General features: G+C 35.8%; 1 protein-coding gene across 1 annotated transcript; it reads right to left on the bottom strand.

Annotated features, from left to right (window-relative positions):
* Positions 1–104: 104 nt before the first annotated feature.
* On the bottom strand, positions 105–2,097 carry LOC132620206 (COBRA-like protein 4). The gene is made up of 3 exons (XM_060334898.1): positions 2,074–2,097; positions 982–1,300; positions 105–388 (listed from the first exon to the last, which is right to left on the bottom strand). Exons 1-3 carry the CDS (start codon positions 2,095–2,097, stop codon positions 105–107), a joined length of 627 nt encoding a protein of 208 aa, XP_060190881.1.
* Between the last annotated feature and the right edge of the window lie 16,914 nt (positions 2,098–19,011).

Below are 19,011 nucleotides of genomic sequence, written 5' to 3'. Positions count from 1 at the left end.
ATGACATGTTCTATCAAATATGTTTTCAAGTACTGTATTACCAATTTATTTGAAATGGTTGTCTGGCTTCAAAAGTTTTAGTTATTCACAAACTAGACAAATGATCAAAACAAAACAAGTAAAATCAAAAGCATACTACAAAACAATGTCGAAAAGGTGACCAGATTCTGGTGGGCGAAGTTGGGTAAGTATGGATAAGTATCTGGTGGTGGTAGAATGCATTCGTCGCCATTGAAGTATACTTTTCGAGGAAATGCCCATCCTTGTTTAAGGGTAAAAGTGTCTTTATTTTTCTGGAGAAGCACTTCTGATTGAACATTTCCAGTTGGCTCTGCTTCCATAAGTAAGTCATTGTAGAACTTCACACCATAAAACATTCCTGTGTCATCTGCATGTAAAGATTTACACAGGATTATTAATGTCTTTTCTACATCAGGCTCCTTTTTGCAACTAAGATTAATTTCACGTATCACTGAATTTTACTCGCTATAATAGTCAAGTCACAAAAGTATTTCTTGTCACATTGAGATAACTGAACTTTACCTAGTATAACAATAAGGTGATCATAAAATCATCTTCTGCTACATTAAAGTAACTGAACTATGTGTGAATTGCTCAAGGAAAAAAATGACGGGAAGGTCAAATTTCTGGTGCGGGGTAATTTTTTTTTCTGCCTTTTGCTTCATTTAAATGTTTCATAATTGTCTTTTGTTTTATAAAATATGGGTAGTCAAGAAATTTACACTTCGGATTTTTGTACCTTCCGAGCCAGCAATTTGGCCTTTTAGTCATTTATGTTTTCTGAGCAATTCACACGTAGTTAAAAAATAAAATAAAGTTTTGTCACTTTATTGTACGTTATAAGTTTAATTTGACTAATATTTTTTTGTTACTTTACTGTTATAGTGGGTAAATTTCAATAACCACATGTGAAACTAATTGTTACATCCATACAGTATTTCAGAGAGTTCAGGGACTTACTTATCGACTGATACGGAAAGAGAGGCTTGTAATCGAAGCTAAAAACTTGAGTTACATTATTAAGATTTGGATACGGAGCAACAAGAGTCCACTCTGTGTAATTGACACTGTAATTGAAGTTGGTAAGAGTAATCTTGAGTCTCCAGTACTCCTTGTAGTTTAGCTTCACATGCCAATGGATTCTAACAGGACACATATGTTGTGTACACTGTAGTAATGGCGCATTGTCTTTCCTTGGAGTGTATACCCCAACCACACGGGGGCGGAGCAACACTAGCAGAAGGGTGTTCAGCCGAACACCCTTCGCCGGAAAATTGTACTGTGTATATAAGTAAAATTTTATTGTATTTGTAGATATACCGTAAAATCAACACCCTTCAAACAATAGGAGTTAGTCTGGCAGTTAAGGGTGTTCAAAACACCCTAGAGGTTGCAGGTTTGATCCCCGAGTCGCCGGCTTTGCTGCTTATTTTTAAAACGTGACAGACCAAATGCTGGCTTAATTTACTTATTTTTTTAATAAAAATTGGAGTACTCTATTTTTTGAATTACGTCACAATACAAGGCTTTTAGAATAATAATCTTAGTTTTTAATAAATTTAGTTTAAAAAAGGGAAAACTTTTTTTAAAAAATAGAGTAACAAATTTTCTATGGCTTAGCTAATATTAGGTAGTTAGATTTAAAATTTTCTGTGCACCCGCTCATCAATTTTTTTTTTTTTTAAATTAGTTACTACTGCAAAATTTGAACACCCTTATCAAAATTTCTGGCTCGGCCACTGCCACCACACTGAGTAGTTTGGAATCGCTCCAGTGTGTCACATGAGAATTAGTAATCGTAACTTATACTATATATAGAGAACAACTATAATTTTTAAACTATCATTAGTGGTGCACATATGATTTTTTTGAAGCAGTGCCGATACTTATGAAAGAGATAACAAAAATATTAATGATCACATGATTCACATCTATAGGTAAGAGATAGCCTTGACCAATCGGTGTAGTTTAGTCTTAAGCTAGAAGAGATCTAGGATACAATACTACTATCATGACCCAACCGGAAGGCCATGACGGGCACTCGGAGCTAACCTCCTGAGTAACACAAACATTCATATATCACATAACCATACCTGAGTGGGCCATAAAGCTAATTCATAATACCATAATCTGTATGGGACACAAACCCAAAAGATAATATACTTACGTCATCAAACTAATCTCAAGTACATATGCCGGCGAAGCTATCCATAATAATGATACAACAGAATATAGACTGAGATGTCCATATGATGTCTAACTGTGCGTATTTGTCTATGAGCCTCTACTGAAGTACATGACATAATGTGGTCGGGACAGGGCCCGCCATACTCATGCAAATGTATATGCAACCACGCTGGCTCACAAAGAAACTCCGGATCAAGTGGAGTGTCACGACACTGCCTGCTGAGCTGGTATCCTATTGAGAGATCCGTCAACCTGTATCTCAAGACCTACGGGCATGAAACGCAGCGCCCCTAACAAAAGGATGTCAATACGAATAATGTACTGAGTATATAAGGCGGAAATGTAACATAATAAACATATACTATAAAGAAGAAGGATAAGAATCAACCTGGCACTTCTGAGCTACCGATGTAAATCTAGCATACTTATATATATACCACTTCTAATTCTTGCAATCTCCACTATGTCTATATACCCTACCATGGCCCTGGTCAGCTTATTATCATAACATTATTTGAACATATGTTACGGAACGTGCAATTCAATCCAAATATGAATACATTTGTTGCCGAACGTTCAACCTGATCCCAAATATGAATGCATGTATTGCAGAATGGGCAATCCAATCCCAAATATGAATGCATGTGTTGCGGAACGTGCAACCCGATCCCAAATATGAGTGCGTGTGTTGCGGAACATGCAACCCTATCCAAATATGAATGCATGTGCTGCGGAACATGCAACTCGATCCAAATATGAATGCATGTGCTGCGGAACGTGCAACCCAATCCAAATATGAATGCATGTGCTGCGGAACGTGCAACCCGATCCAAATATGAATGCATGTGCTGTGGAACGTGCAACCCGATCTAAATATCCCCTATAGGTACCCTTTGTACACTTCTAGTGCTGATTCTTTATCTATTAGCTTCTATGCCCTTCTCATGATCATTACTTATCCATTGATGCCTACATGATTATATAAGACTTATAAGCATATTTCTAGGCCATTAGGACTTCTTCCCGATTAACTAAACCTTAATCAAATCCTGAGATATATCATAAGCCTCTCTTCTAGCATTAAATACCTCGTTAGGGATCTCATAACTAGCACACTATTCATGTCTTACAAAAAATTCCTTGAGAACACATTTCTAAATTCATCGGACTGACGTAAGGTCGTTATACCTCCGATTACCATTTTGGAATTATTATCATGGACATATCTCACCTTGAAGGAACAATAATCATAAGATGAGATCAACGTCAATCATAAGATCATCATGAGAAAAGGATCAACAATATCATAAGAACATGCAGAACATATGCTTCTAATATTTCTGAGAGGAATAATTATGGACATACTTTGTGTAAGCTTGAAGCAATGGAATCATGCCTTAGGAAAGAAAGGGACAGCCTTAACATACCTTGCTGCTTACTTAGCGACTCAAAGTCTACCTTCCGAGCCTGCAAATCTGCATCTAAGATGATTCATACAACAATAAGGTCATAGGAACACTTTCACACTCCAACTTAGCTAGTTAATAAGTTAACGGAATTCGGACAACATTTCTCTATATTATTTACTCCAATCAATTCCAAAACAGCTCCCAAACATCAATAACAATATCAACAATAACATAATCAAGATATTGCATGACAAATATATATAAATCTGTCCAAAAATTCCTTTCAAAATCAGCCTATAAGCCAACAACATCAACATATCAAACTACGACCTTTATACTATGTTTTCCTTCAATTTAAACCATTAAAATCCTCCAAAAACAACTCCATATCAAAGTCAAGATGAAGAACATACTTATACTTGAAGAAATTTAGACACACCAACTTTCTTCAAGACCAAACTCACCACAACATCAAGTAGAAGCAAGAACAATCACTTTTCATGAACTAGTTTAGTGTAATCTTGTCGGATTCTTGATCTAAGGCGCTATAAGTGTTTAGGAGAAGTATACGGATGTTTCTAGAGCTCAAGAGAAGTGTAAATGATGATAAAAAGGGGATAATGGGGGTATTTATACCCTTTGAAAGTCGGTGGAAAATGGGCTCGCGGAGAAACCATCTGGTAGCCTATCTTGAAACGCCCATAACTTTATATTACGATGTCGTATCGACGAACGGTTTGTTGCATTGGAAACTTGACTCACTGAACTTTAATTTACATAGGTTATGCATTCCATAAATCCTCATAGTCTAGGAGATACATCTCCCTCAAGTTGGACCAGAATTTCCTGTCCAAAATTCTGCCAAGTTTTCCAAAATTTTGACAAACTTAATTTCTTGGATTCGCTTGATCTCGAAACCTTTAGACACTTGCTTAACACTTGTTAAAAGTATTCCTTAACCTTAAAAGGGTTCTATGACCTCTCCGAGCTTATGTTAGTTTACTTACGACGCAAACGAAGTAAATTTTTTTGAGGTGTAACAACTACTTAACCATAATTTTAAGCAATAGAGTTATATTTCCCAAAAGTATGTTTAGGGAGGGGTATAATTTGAACCTCCAACATCTAAAAGCGAAATCATGCATTGAAACAATGCGCCAAGATACGCTCATCATTAAGTGACGTCATTTTCTTATTACATGGTACTTGATGCATAGTATTAATATATATGTTTAGTAAGGTAACCCTATTCTAAAAGAACTAAAATCCTATTTTACTATAATTACAAATTCACCATAAATAACTATTATTATTATAGTAGGATAGGGTTCCTATCCACTTAGGATTTTACCAACACACCGACGTGACCGGACAAACTGGTGGCGTCACATTCGGTCTCAATAATAAACAGCTGAGTCTACAAAGACTGAGTTACTGATATAGATGGAAAGACCAATATACCCTTATGGTAGCCAAGCAAGCATATTGACCCTGACCTGCATACTTATTACCTCTTATGTAATAGTAGTAGATAGTAAAAGTAGATGTACTCTGAAAGTATACAACATACAAAATTGTGTTGTGCAAATTTTTAGTAGGCGATTTTATTAATGGATAGACGCGAATAATTTTCTTACAATTTTTTTGCGTGGATTTCTCTTCGTATGGAGTGGTCTTTAATGTTTGCCCCTCAAATAGCTGGCCTTTTATTTTTGCCTCTGCTTCTCTCTTAATGAAAATTTGTGAGCCAAAGTATCCTTATTCACTGGTCTGCGAAACTAGAGATTCTGGGTTAGATCCCCAACAGAGTTCGCATAAACTTTTCCGTGTCCAACATAAGTTCGGTACAAATTAAGTTATCCGACATAAGTTGTGCAGTAACTAATATTTTTGGCATAGATTTATAGAAACTTTGCCTCACCTGCATAAGTTTTGAAGTTTTGCCGGATAACTCAATTTCTACAGAACTTATGCTGCACTGATTTTTTTTTTTTTTGATGTCAAGAGTATTTTTAGTTGCTTTTTGTGTTTTTTTGTTACTTAAAATGCCGAAGGACAAAAATTAAAGATCAGCAATATGAGGAGCAAACATTAAAGACCACCTCAAGATAGGGACATTCATGCGAATTGCCCATTTTCTCACAAGTCCCTATTCTTTTCTCAACCCCATAGCTCACCGCACACAAATAGTGAGATCTATGTGCAGGAAAGAATCTCTTATATACTAGTAATAATGTTAATATATAATTCAAACAAGGATATACTTACATGCACCATTCTTTTCCGAATAACTCCTTAAACCACGTCCGAGAGTCAACCTTCATTTCAAGACTCAAAATTAATACTCCACGTATTTCAAAAAAGATTGTCTTATTTTCCTTATTAGTTTATTCTAAAAAGATTGACATATTTCTATATTTAGAAACAATTAACTTTATGAGATGATTAACGGGCACACAAATATCTAAGGTTTTGTTTTGGATCACACATTTCAAAAGTATTTCTTTATTTTTTAAACTTCGTGCAAAGTCAAACTAAAACAATGTTATTGGGACGAAGAGAGTAAAAAGTGTAAAAAAAAAAAAAAAAACGCATGGTTTTAGAAAAAATTTCACCTAGTTAGCTATAAGCCCGTTAACCGGTCTGTACCAGTTCGGACCGGCAACCGGTTAGGAAACCAACCGGTTTCCGGTTAAAAAATCGGAACCGGCCACCGGTTAACCGGTTCCAAAATTGGAAACCGGAACCGGCTGGTTCTATACTTAAGAAAACCCTTTTTTTTTGTATAGGTATATTTATATATGTTATATAAGTTTATAACTAAAGTTTATATATTTACTAACTAACAACATATATGTATATATATATTAAGTTATATGCTTAAGTTATACTAGGTATACCTAAAATATACTATATATACTTATAACTTATATATATATGTTTAAGTTACTTATATACTATATATACTTATAAGTTATATATATATATATATATATATATATATATATATAACTTATAAGTATATATAGTATATTCTTAGTATATTTTAGGTATATTCCTAACTTAATATAAGTAAAAATATGAACACAAGTAAATAGAAGAAAGCTCAATGAGCCATAGATTTTATTCATTCATGGATAACATTTATTTGGAAGTTGTAATTTTTTTAAACTTGCAAATAATACATGAGTTACAAAAAAATAGTAGAATAATAAATAAAAAAGTGTCAATCTTTCGGATAATATCCGTCATATCATATTCGGTCATTGAGATATCTTCAAAGTCTTCCATTTGTTCTATTCCACTTGCTATCAAATCTTCAATCTCTTCCTCTTTGCCTTCTACCGCTTCTAAGTTTTGGTTGCGTCGCTCCGATCTAATCCAATCGCGAATGCACACTAGTATTTGCAAGCTAAATCCGGATAATGAGTGTCTATGGTCTCCAATTTGTTGTCTTCCTTGGCTAAATGCACTCTCCGAAACCACGGTTGATATTTGAACCGTAAGAATATCTCGAGTCATTCTTGAAAGTACTGGATGACTCGGCTTGTATCTCTTCCACAATGCTAAGACGTCCAAATCATCTAGTTGGTTGATATTCACATTTGGCTGCATCAAATAAAAGCGATATTCATCAAAGTTTGCATTATGAGGAGGAGTTGGATGTGAATGTAAAACTTTTAAATTCGACAAACCCGACAAGCCCTTTTTGCTATTTTGAGAAGTAGTAGGGCGTGGAGCAATGGGTGTAGCACTTTCTTCCAAATTAGAATAATGACTAAAAACTTTTGTTATATCCCGTGTTTGCGCATTCGGAAAAATTTGGAATAATCTTGCTTTGTAGGAAATGAGGGCTATATTTGATTTTATTTCATATATGTGTGTTATTCATGAAAAATATTGATGCGGAAATACGGAAGAAGGCCAAGGGCGAAATTGGAATTTCGGGAATTACAAATAAAATCCACAATGAATTGGGCTCAAAAAACATTTAATGGAATTGAGGCCCAAGAGCTATGGAGTGGCCAAGCCCAAGCCCAAGCCCATGGGAATTCTTCCATGTGGCATTTTAAATAAAAAGGGTCAAAATTGTATGGGATTCACTAGAACATTTCAAGACAACAAACAAGAGAGAGAGAGAGCCAAAGACTAAGAGGGTTTCGGCTAGAGAGAGGAAGAGAAAGAAAAAAATTTAGCTCATCAATTCTTGGTCCAAAAATCATAATCTTCTAGTTTTCCTATTAAGTTGGAAACCCTCTTCAATGTGATACAAATTTGGAAGCAAAAGAGTACTTTTTTTACAAAGTGGAAATTCTTGAAGAAAAGGGTAAGAATTTTATCTCTTTTGTTATGGAAGAATCATATGTGTTAAAATGGTTAAAATTGCATGAAAAATCATGGAATTGTGATGTGTGTGTGCATGGTGTGTGTGTGTGTGTGTGAAGCATGTATGGCCGTGAGCCATAATGGTATGGGGAGGTGAGTTAAATTTTATTTAGCTTGCTAGTTGTGTCGTTGTGGCATTTATGACGTAAATAAAGGTTTAACGAAGTGAGTTGGCATTGAAGTTGGTTGTATGTTGATATGGGAAAATTATATGATTTTTGTATATTCTTACATAATTGTGAAAGTAAGACTTTAAATGTGGATTATGGTTGTTGTTAATAAATTTGGGAGGAAACAATGCGAGTTAGTAGGTTCGTCGTAGTCGTTGACGTTTCTGATAGAATATGGAAAGTGGCGGATTACTTGAATTCATGTATATTGCATGGAATATTATTGGAATACGTTTGAATAACCTTGAATGAGTAAATGAATATGATAATGTGGATATTAGTTTGATATTGTGGAGTTTGAATGGAAGTTGTCGCTTTATGTAGAAAGGAAGAATATTGATGCTAGAACCTATTTTGTTGTGATTCTTGATTCATTTGGTATTGTGGGGTTGTTGTTGTTGATATTGAGCCGAGCTAAGCCTCGGGGATGTTATATGTATAGGGGAAGTGCTGCCGAAATTTCGGTAGACAAATATAAAGTTAAATGAATTCTTAAAGTCTCGCAATTCCTAATTGGTAACTTTGACCATTTGTAGATTCTGAGCGAAACGGGATTTGAGTTTTGGACGAGCGTAAGACGTATATAAGGTATGTAAGGCTACCCATTCCTTCTTTTGGCATGTCTTAGGTATACTAGGTCGATATTGGAGCCCCGAGGGCAATTCTGTTCCTAGAAATCCGAATTGGAAATTGAGTACTATTCATTCAATTGAATTGAATTATAAAACTCATATTTTGTTGAAAAGTGATCAAATGTCCGGAACTTTTGTAAATGTAATCGAATCACTTCGAAACTTCCATGTATGATTCCGTAGACCCCAAATGTCCGTGATTCATGTCCGCCACCTCGACTTGACCCGAGGTGGGCCCGCTAGCATCGAGGGTCCCTTGTTTGCTTTATTAGTCTCATTTTGTACAATGTCGGCAAAGCACTTTTGTTATGAATTTTGACTATCATAAAGTAATGTTTTGACTGCCACGATATTCTAAATTATATTTTGAACCATAAATACTACTTTGGAAATACTTTTGTGAAACGAACCCCGTATTAACTAATTGTTCGAACTACTTGACTAATGAGTTAGCATATGATATTATCAAGTTTCAAAAGGTGTTTTGATATATAAATTGCATTGTTTGCTCATGACTCCGCTCGTGCCCTTATTATGACTTCGTTCACCGGTTCCCGGGCCGGCTATGGTTCGTGCGCGCTATGATAAATTCGGCCGTATGCTGTGTTACGGTTCCCGAGACCTCGCCATAGGGCCGGGTTCCGTTTGGAGTTATGCTGTGATATGGCTGGTGATATGTTATGATGATATGTGTGTTCGGGGATGTACGGAGATTTGAACCTTCTGGTGTTATGCTGTGTGTGGCACCAGCGTCGGAGTGGTGACCACGTTCCTGAGCTTTTGCATGATTTTATCTGCATTAGGTATATACGTTTTCAGTACAGATTTTGATATACTGTTCAGTATTCCCCTTTTGTATCCTGTTTGTTTTCAGTTGTGGCTTATATTTCTGTACTCTATGCTTTACATACTCAGTACATCTTTCGTACTGACCCCCTTTCTTCGGGGGCTGCATTTCATGCCCGCAGGTACAGATACCAGTGATCCACCACTGTAGGCTCCACTTTCTGCTATTTTGGAGTACTCCCTTTTGATCCGGAGTCCACTTTTGGTACATACATCTTTTGCTATGTATATACTTCTGTATATCTGACTATTTGGGTACGGCGGGGCCTTGTCCTGTCATATGTCTTCGTTTTGGATTTGTAGAGGCCTGTAGTCATATATGTGGGTCGTGGGTCCTATGTGTACTCATTTTGGTTATGATTTATGTCTTAATGCGGTCCTATTTGTTATGGCGGCCAAACTGGCCCATATGTTTGCATCAGTATATATGATCGGCGATGTGTATTCCGCCGCTCCTTTTGGCTTTGAATATGATATCTTTACAAGCGTGACCGCTTAAGATAATATTTGATTTTAAATTTGTTTTAATGATTAATATGAGATCTGAGATAATCTATAATATGACGGTTTGGTATGTTTGTCTGTCCGGGTGCCCAAGTAGGGCGCCAGTCGCGGCCCACGGGGCTGGGTCGTGACAACTTTTCTAAACTCGGCATCAATCGCGAGCTCGACTTCATTTAAAGATGGTTCAATTTCCTCGTCAATTTGTAAATAGTTATAAAGTTGACCAACCAATGCTCTAGTATAAGACATTTTAAAACAAAAAGAGAACCCAATATAAATAAAGTTGGGATGGGAAAAAATACTTCTTAAATTTTGTTGTCATATTAAAAATAGTCGTTTGATAACCGGATTTATCTTTATACTGATGTAAAACTCTGCATATTTCCGCTAAGTAGGCTAAAATTCCGGTTACCGTGAGATAGAATTGTCTAGAAAAAGTAAGAATTGCATTATAAAATTTTTGTAAAAGTTCAATACATTTCTTAACATCTTCCCAATCGGTAATATTTAACCAATCATCACTATCCGTATTAAAATGGTTGTGAACTTATTGTATAGGAATCCTATAATCATATGCTTATTGTAACATAATGTAAGTGTAGTTCCACCTAGTGTCAACTTCTACTTGAATTTTCCTAGGTCTAAGTCCATTTTGCACACAAGAATTCTAAAAATCTCTTATTTTTTGCCTCTTAGCATTACAAAAAAGAAAAGCAACTGCATTTCTAACTTTTTGAATAGAATCTTCAAAATAGTCAAGACCATATCTAACAATCAAGTTTAAAATGTGACAACTACATCTCACATGACAAATATTTTTTAGCAGAGGGATTAATTCCCTTTTTAAAAGACCAACTACCTTTGTATTATTCGAAGCATTATCTAAAGCAATACAAAGTGTTTTTTTATAAATGTTAAAAAATTTCATAATAGTTGACATTGAATCTGCTAAAAAATTTCCATCATGAATGTCTTTCCCTTCATCATATAAAAAAGCTATAATTTTTTTTTGCATCACCCAGTTATCATCAACCCAATGACATGTAATAGCAAAAAAATCTAACTTGTTGAGACTAAGACCCAAATCGGCGGTAAGAGAAACATTACAATTTAAAGAATTAAATACATGGCGCAAGTAAAATCTATATTTCTTTATATAAATCTATAATATCCGCTCTACAAGTACTTCTAGGAATATCATCAAATAACGGATTATAATAATGTTGAATATAAGTAACAAACCCCAAACCCAAAGGAAAGGAAAATGGTAGAGCATCAAAAGCAACCATTTTAGCTATTTCTACACGATCTTTTTTCTTGTCATAGCTAAGATTTCTACCGGTTTGTGGGTCTATTGTTTGTTAAATACCCCCCACATTTGAACCCTTTTTTTTTCTCCCCAAACATCCCTATGTTTACCTTTCATATGATTCGTTAGTGAACCCGTTCCACCATCCTTACTAGTTTGTTGCCTACAAACAAATTCTTGTTTACATAAATTACATGAGCTGTTTGTCTTTCCTTATCCTTAGTCATAAATTTTCAAATTCTAGCGGTTGGGCTACGAGTTCTTGGCGGTTTGTCTTGTGTATGTTATTGGGCAGGAGATGTATCTCCTGTGGGATTTTCGAGGGCTTGTGTTTCATCACCATCATTATCATCATCAATTTCATTAAAAGTGAGTGAAAATGTACAATTCGGCTATGTATTTTTAAAATAAATATTAAGCTATATTCACCTTCACGATGTTCTCAAATATTAAATATGCAATGCTACGACTTGTTATTTGAGTTACACTCAACCTTCTTAGTTCTATAGATGAAAAGCTAGTAAGTATCATTAAATGGTTAAAGAATTATGACGAATAATAAAGAATTTAACATATAATTTGTGTAAGAACTGTTGGGCCAGCCTCAAGCGTTAGACATTAGGCATTAGGCGTGTCTAGGGCGTACAGTCGGGTGTGTAAGCCTCACAGGAACTAAGCCCAGCTTGTGAGCCCCGGGACATTTTTTCAGTGCCCTGCCCCAAGGTGAGCCTCGGGGCGAGTCCTAAAACTGCCTTTCAAAACACTAGTTATGATAACTGAAGTTACCGCATCAAGCTTATTATTAAAAATTAGTTTAATAATATATCATGTCACTTAATAATCAATTATAGGCAATTTTATTGCTAGCAGTTATGTTTCAGTAACCTGGTAAACATAGTAAATGACCTAGTATAATTGATAAAACTATAGTATATACTAATTAATATAAAAACTTTTCTATATATTAGTTATAGTTATACCCATGAAAAAGAGGTCAATCTCCATGCACTAATGGTCATGCCAACTACAGTACAACCAGGTGATCACTTAAAAGATACTAATTACATGTAATTCTACTTAATCAGAGGCGGATCTAGGATTTAAACTTAATTTATGAGTTCAACTTTTATGATTTTTCATATTGAATCCATTATATTTTTAAAGTTATAGGCTCATATCTACTATTTATTGCAATGCACATAAATTTATGCTCCGTACTAAGTTGAGATGAACCCGACATCTTAATGGTGGATCCACCCTATACTTTACAATTGATTAGTAACCCAGAAAAATTGACAAGTAACCACATATGACAAGTTAAATCATAATGATTCTGTAAAACTTCATTATAGTATCAGTGTATATAATTTAACCCATGAAAAATTTACTTGTTGCAGATGAACTTGTCACGCCCCGAACCTGGGCCTGGACGTAACACGACAGCCGGTGCCTGACTGCATATGATCGAGCGAATCAACTGGCTGGCTGAATCAACGTGTGATACCAAAATATAACTGACTTATAAAATAAGACTAACACATGCTGATTAATTGTAAGTCTGATTGAAAAATCATAATGCGGAAATATTTAGACAATCTGAAAATATCTAAAAGTAGCCAACATGGCTAAACCAAAACAATTAAACAACTGAATATAACTATCAACAAGACTAACATAATAAATATCTGACTGTCTGAACTGTGTCTATGAAGTCTCTAATGAATACAAAAAGGTAACTGTCTAGAAAGCTGTAAGAACTGCATGACTAATGTCGCCCCAAAGGAAACTAGGGCTCACCAAAGTAGCTGATACAAACACTCCTAAGTAGCTGGATCGTTAACCTCTATGTCGTTGCCTGCATCGCGAGATGCAGGCCCCCAAGTAATAAAAACGGACATCAGCACATTTGAATTGTACTGGTATGTAAAGCAGTTGAAGCAATAAAATACTGGAACTGAAACTGAACTAAACAGGAAAGCAAGATGCTGAAGTACTCCCTGTTCTGAATGAAGAATCACCTGTAAAACTGTAAATATAACTGTGTCCTAGGGCCCAAATAATGTGCACAAAAACTGTGGCCTCAGGCCCAAGCAATACGTATGCATAAACTGTGGCCTAGGGCCCAAAAATATAGATACAAGTGTTCAACATTAACAATTTACAAAACTGAGACTGGCTATAGCTGATAACATGATAACTGTTTCTGATTATGGGACTTATGCAAATAACTGGTTATACACTGACTGAGATTCATGTGATAACAATGCATAAGTCTATAAAGATTACGTGTTGAGTTCATGATGTTCAAAGTGACAACCATGAACGAATTCTGTAACTGCAACCCTAGAAGATAACAGTTCTATATCATATCATGAAACTAGGGCTAAACTATATTCTGAGTCAAATTACTGACAAGTATGAAGAATGAGGCGTAGGGAGAATCATGAATATATTCCCTAACGTAGATAGTTAGCCTCACATATCTTAATTCCAGCCTTTGAGCGTAATACAATGTTCATCAACTTTTTCAACTTTGATCTATATCAATACAAGTCAAAGGGATTCTATATTAGCAATGATATCCATGCTTTGGTCATCTAAGCATTTTATCGAACACTTAGTTGGCATGAAGCTCCACAATTTCCATTAATGGTGTTTCTTCACCCAATTCTCATTCTATTACTTCTAGATGATTCTAAAATCTCAATGGGGTGTAATTAACATCATTCTCTATCACCTATATGATTATCACAATCTCAAGTCAACAATCCAAAACCCTACTATAGTCGTATAATTCTCTTTACTAAACCCATTTACTATTCTCCCAGGAACTCATCAATTCACTATTATGAATGATTAGAGTGTAGAGGCATTACCATTTTGACTTTCAATCCTCTTGAATTTGAGTTCTAGGGTTTCCACGCCCAACAATGATGTTCCACTCACAACTCTATCGATTAGAAGGGTTTACTCAAGTTAGAAAGAGATTAGGGACTTGAATTCAACCTAGAATCGTGATAAAACTTACCTTGGAGGGCTCTTGAGGTTTGGAAATTGTTCTCTCTAACTTTAGGGTGATTTTTCCTGACTAGGGGTGTTAGGGAAATAAGCCCCAAGCTTAAATATAACTTAAAACACGAAATCCCGACTTTTGACCCGAAACCTGACCTGTTATGCGATGGGCCCGCACGACCCCCTGCAGGTCAATATTCAGAGAGGGTGTTTTTGTGCGACCGGCCAGCGACGCAGGACCAGCGCACGCACCCTCACAAAGGACCTGTGTCGGTTCTACATAGTGTTCGGTAAAATGGGAATAACTTCTTGTACATAGCTCTGTTTGGGCTCCATAATATACTATTGGAAATCTATTTTAAAGGGCTACAACTCGTATGTTTTACATTTTCTCAAATTCTCAACAAATTTTCACAAAATTTGACTGAAAGGCAGACGTATCGAAAACTTAGCCGATTCTATAGAATTTTAAGTGTCTTACTATTAGCCATATTGAGACGATCATATCTCCTTGCTCCGATCTCTGATTGGTCTGGTCCTTATATCCTTAGAAAGGTATTTTTACGTACTACAACTTTCATTAAGGGTACTTTTCCAAATTCCTAATTAATAAAGGGTTTATGGTTTCCCGAAGTAGGCCTATCAATCATTTTCGCAAAACGTTCAAACCTTCAGTTTTTCCACTAAAACTCTAATGATATGAGTCTAACCTTAGTTCTAAGATACGGGGTGTAACAGAACTAATGGTGAAAAAAAATAAGACACGATTAATATAGAATTTAAAGTTAAAATATGTTAGGCATAATACATAAACAAGCCCGTAAACTTGGCCTCAGCTGGCAAGTATGTCCTCCAACTTTTGGTGTGCACAAGTAGGAACCTCAACTTGTATAAAGTTGAACATGTAAACACAAATGCTGACGTGGCATTGACTTGGTGTGGCCCTTCAAAATTTATGTGACACGTTAGTGTCACGTTAGCATTTGTGTTTACATGTTCAATTATATACAAGTTGAGGTGCCTACTTGTGCACACCCAAAACTAAAGGGCATACTTGTCGGGCCAAATTTAAGGGTCTGTTTATATATTATGCCATTATGTTAACATCCAGGTTGGTTCAGAAGACTAGTACATGGCGTGTGAGCCTTGAATTACTCCACTTGCCACTGACCACCATTGTATTGTCAACTTTAATTTCTGTCTTGCTTCAATAGCCTTAGGAATTTGTGCAGCTATAAAAATCTGCAAGGAATTATGTTCTTCAGGTCTCTTTCAAAGTTCAATGCCACTATTGTACTACTATTATGGGTCGTTTGGTATGCAAACTAAATTATCCCATATTATAATCCTGGGATTATAGTCCTGAGATTAATTTATTCCATCTGAAAAGTGGGATAAAGTAATGTTAACTATGATGGGATAAGGTGGGATGTCCGAGGATTAGTTTTGGGCTTCATTTTATACTCTGTTTGGTACAAGATATAAAATTATCTTGGGATAAATTTATATCTTATACCAAACATGGTACAAAAAATTAGTGTTGGGATATCCCAGCTTATACCATGCACTAAACGACCCCTTAGTGTTCTTTCTGTCTTCTTATTTGCTTTTCCTCAACAGGTTTGCACACAAACTCCCAACTTTTGGATCCACTTTGTTAATTTTTTCTTTTCTTATCAGGTCTAATTTTACTTAAATCGTAATTATATGTGAGTTGAGTACGAAAGAATTCATTTTTCAAGAATGAAAATGTTTTCCAGAAAAAAGTAATTTTATAGTGTTTTCTTTGATTCCCACTGTCACGACCAGACTAGGGGCCATGACGGGTACCCGGGGCTAACCACCGAGCACCACTCGTATCATTACCCATCGTACACATCAAGTGTTCATTCATTAATCTTATTCTCAAATCATAGGAAAATCACTTTTCACTTGAAACATATTTAACTTATATACATAAGCCCTTCGGCTATCAAAATAATATATATACAAAATATATAGGAAATCGTGAGACCATACTACCGACACATATGTATCCACGAGCCTCTACTAGAGCACTAGACATATGGACAGGACAGGACCTCGTCATGCCCAAAACATATATACATATACATAAAAGGATAAATAAATGGCACCTCCGGAATAATGGGGTGCTCTTCAGTACGAACATTGTACTGAGTATGTAAGGCATGAATGAAATGAACATAATATAAAAATCATAAGACATAAGATGAAGATATTTTTACACCTCGGAAAAATCCTCCATTGTTGCCCAAGTGAATGGACCCGCGAAGAGCATGAGTATCCGATATTTGTATGAGTAAGAAATAACATTTGACGACCCTAAGTAAGATTCCAAAGGCAATTGCAATAAGAGATAGGTTATGCTCCATAATGACTAATTATAGGTTCTGAAAATGTGGGAAGTTGTAGATCTGCATTTTGGCCAGTTGCACGTAAAATGAAATACGGACCGTAAAGTGGAATACGGTCTGTAAACTGCCATGTCGTATTTTGTCTTCCAGAACTTCAACTTTCTGCCAAATGATCAAATGGCTAAAAACGACCTGGAATACGGACCGTAAAGTAGTTTACGGCTCGTGAACTGAGACCGTAAATCACTATGTCTTCAGCCTACCTTTCTGGATTTGATATGCTTAAATACGGTCAGTAAATTGGAATACGGATCGTAAACCCAGTTTACGACCACTGTACTGTTTATTCCAGATCAGATTTAAGTCATTAAATAAGGGATCCAAGTTCATTTATTTCATTTCCACTTCCACACCCCTCTCTCTATAACATCTCTCTATATTTATTCCACAAGTTTTCAAGGATTATAAGTCATCAACAACACAAATCAAGTGAATCAAGAGTAAGGAAACCCATTAAGGTCATTCAAGTCAAGAAATCTCATTGAAGGAAAATTAGGGTTTTTTTCTCAAGTGAAGTAGTTGCACCCAAGGTTCATTCCTACACCATCTAAGGTACGTTTTATGACATTTCCTTGTTGTACAAGGTATTTGGAAGTTGAAATGCTTGGATTTTAGATGAGTATAGAAAAATGGGTTATGAATGATAAATAGTGACATTTTGAGAAATAGTTTGAATTGAATCATGATTGTTGTTGTGTTGTGATATGAATGTGTTATAAATGATGTTAAGATCATGAAAATGGGCATTGTATATGAAAGGAAGAAGTCGGGTGATATGACCATGAATATGGGTGAATTGGGAGCGAATTGAGAAATCTAGATAATGTGGTTAATGTAAATGATTAATGGCCATTGTTATGGTATTGTGAATGTATTGTTGACGTTTGGGAGTTGAATTACGATATGGAGGAATGTTGTATAAATAAAGGAGATGCTGTCCGATTTTCTTTAGCTTTAGCCATGTGTGCTAGTTGTTGATTCTAACGATAGTATGACTTTAATGAAGGTATAAACACAACCATTGAAAGAGAACGTGCAAGTGGTAAATAGTCGAACGAAAGGTATGCAAGGCTAACCCTTCTTTCATAAGGCATGGTTCTTTGGCCAAACGCCTAAATCTTCTATAAGTCTATGATTTTTTTCAAATGATTGATCTTCCGAGCTAGTAAGCTCACGATGCTTGATATGCTACGATTGTACTAAGTTCCTCGTAGGACGAGTAAGCCTATAAGGTAGATGTAATGATAATGACGATGATAGTGATAACGATGGTAATGATGATGAGAATAATATGATGCTAAAGTTGCTTATGAGCTATTATATGTATGTGTGCCTATGAAGGGATATAATAAGTCCCCGAGCTTATGATGCCGGGTAGAATATATGGATATGTATATGAATATGTATAGAGTACGTATATATTACGTAACGCGCGCACACCTCTGCAGATGGTACGGATAACCCTGATGCCTTGGTAGGGCCAGGTATGTATAACCTTGAGCCTTGGCTGGCCAAGTATATATGAAACACCGAACCTTCATGGTCGGGCATGCTATGTATGTATATATTCTATGTATATGACATCGATATGAGTACGAATATGTTATGAATATGAGTATGAATGGAAACATGAATACGAATACGAAAATGAATGTGAAGGTAAATAAGTACAGATATGGATGTATGTACACGAATACGCAATAGAAATGGAATGTCCTTGTGGAAAGCAAGTAAGTGATATGACGACGATATTATTATCTCCCATGCTATGCTATCTCATATGTTGACTATTATGCTTCTACATTGATATTGATCATGTTTTACATACTCAGTACATTCTTCGTACTGACGTCCTTTTGTTTGTGGACGCTGTGTCATGCCCGCAGGTGCATAGGGAGACAGATTTGATTTATAGCTCCACTCTTAGAGACTACGTAGCAGAGCTCCATTTCATTCGAAGCCATAGCTTTTAGGTACTTATTCTTTTGTGTACATAATTATGGGCATGGCGGGGTCCTGTCCCGCTTACGTGATATGTTGTACTCTCCTTAGAGGCTCGTAGACATGTGTATGTGGTTAGATATGTTTGGCCTCGTCGGC

The sequence above is a fragment of the Lycium barbarum genome, chromosome 11 (genome assembly GCF_019175385.1).
Source record: "Lycium barbarum isolate Lr01 chromosome 11, ASM1917538v2, whole genome shotgun sequence".
NCBI classification, from domain to species: Eukaryota; Viridiplantae; Streptophyta; class Magnoliopsida; order Solanales; family Solanaceae; genus Lycium; species Lycium barbarum.
Note: the sequence above shows the minus strand (reverse complement) of the source record. Positions and strands in the feature narration are given on the sequence as shown.

Excerpts from the sequence above, each read along its gene's own strand:
- LOC132620206 (XM_060334898.1), bottom strand. The coding sequence starts at position 2,097 with ATGAATGTTTGTGTTACTCAGGAG. Across the intron at positions 1,301-2,073 it reads ATGTTTGTGTTACTCAGGAG|TACAATTTTCCGGCGAAGGG; the intron begins GTTAGCTCCGAG and ends TTATATACACAG. Across the intron at positions 389-981 it reads CTTTCCGTATCAGTCGATAA|ATGACACAGGAATGTTTTAT; the intron begins GTAAGTCCCTGA and ends CTTTACATGCAG.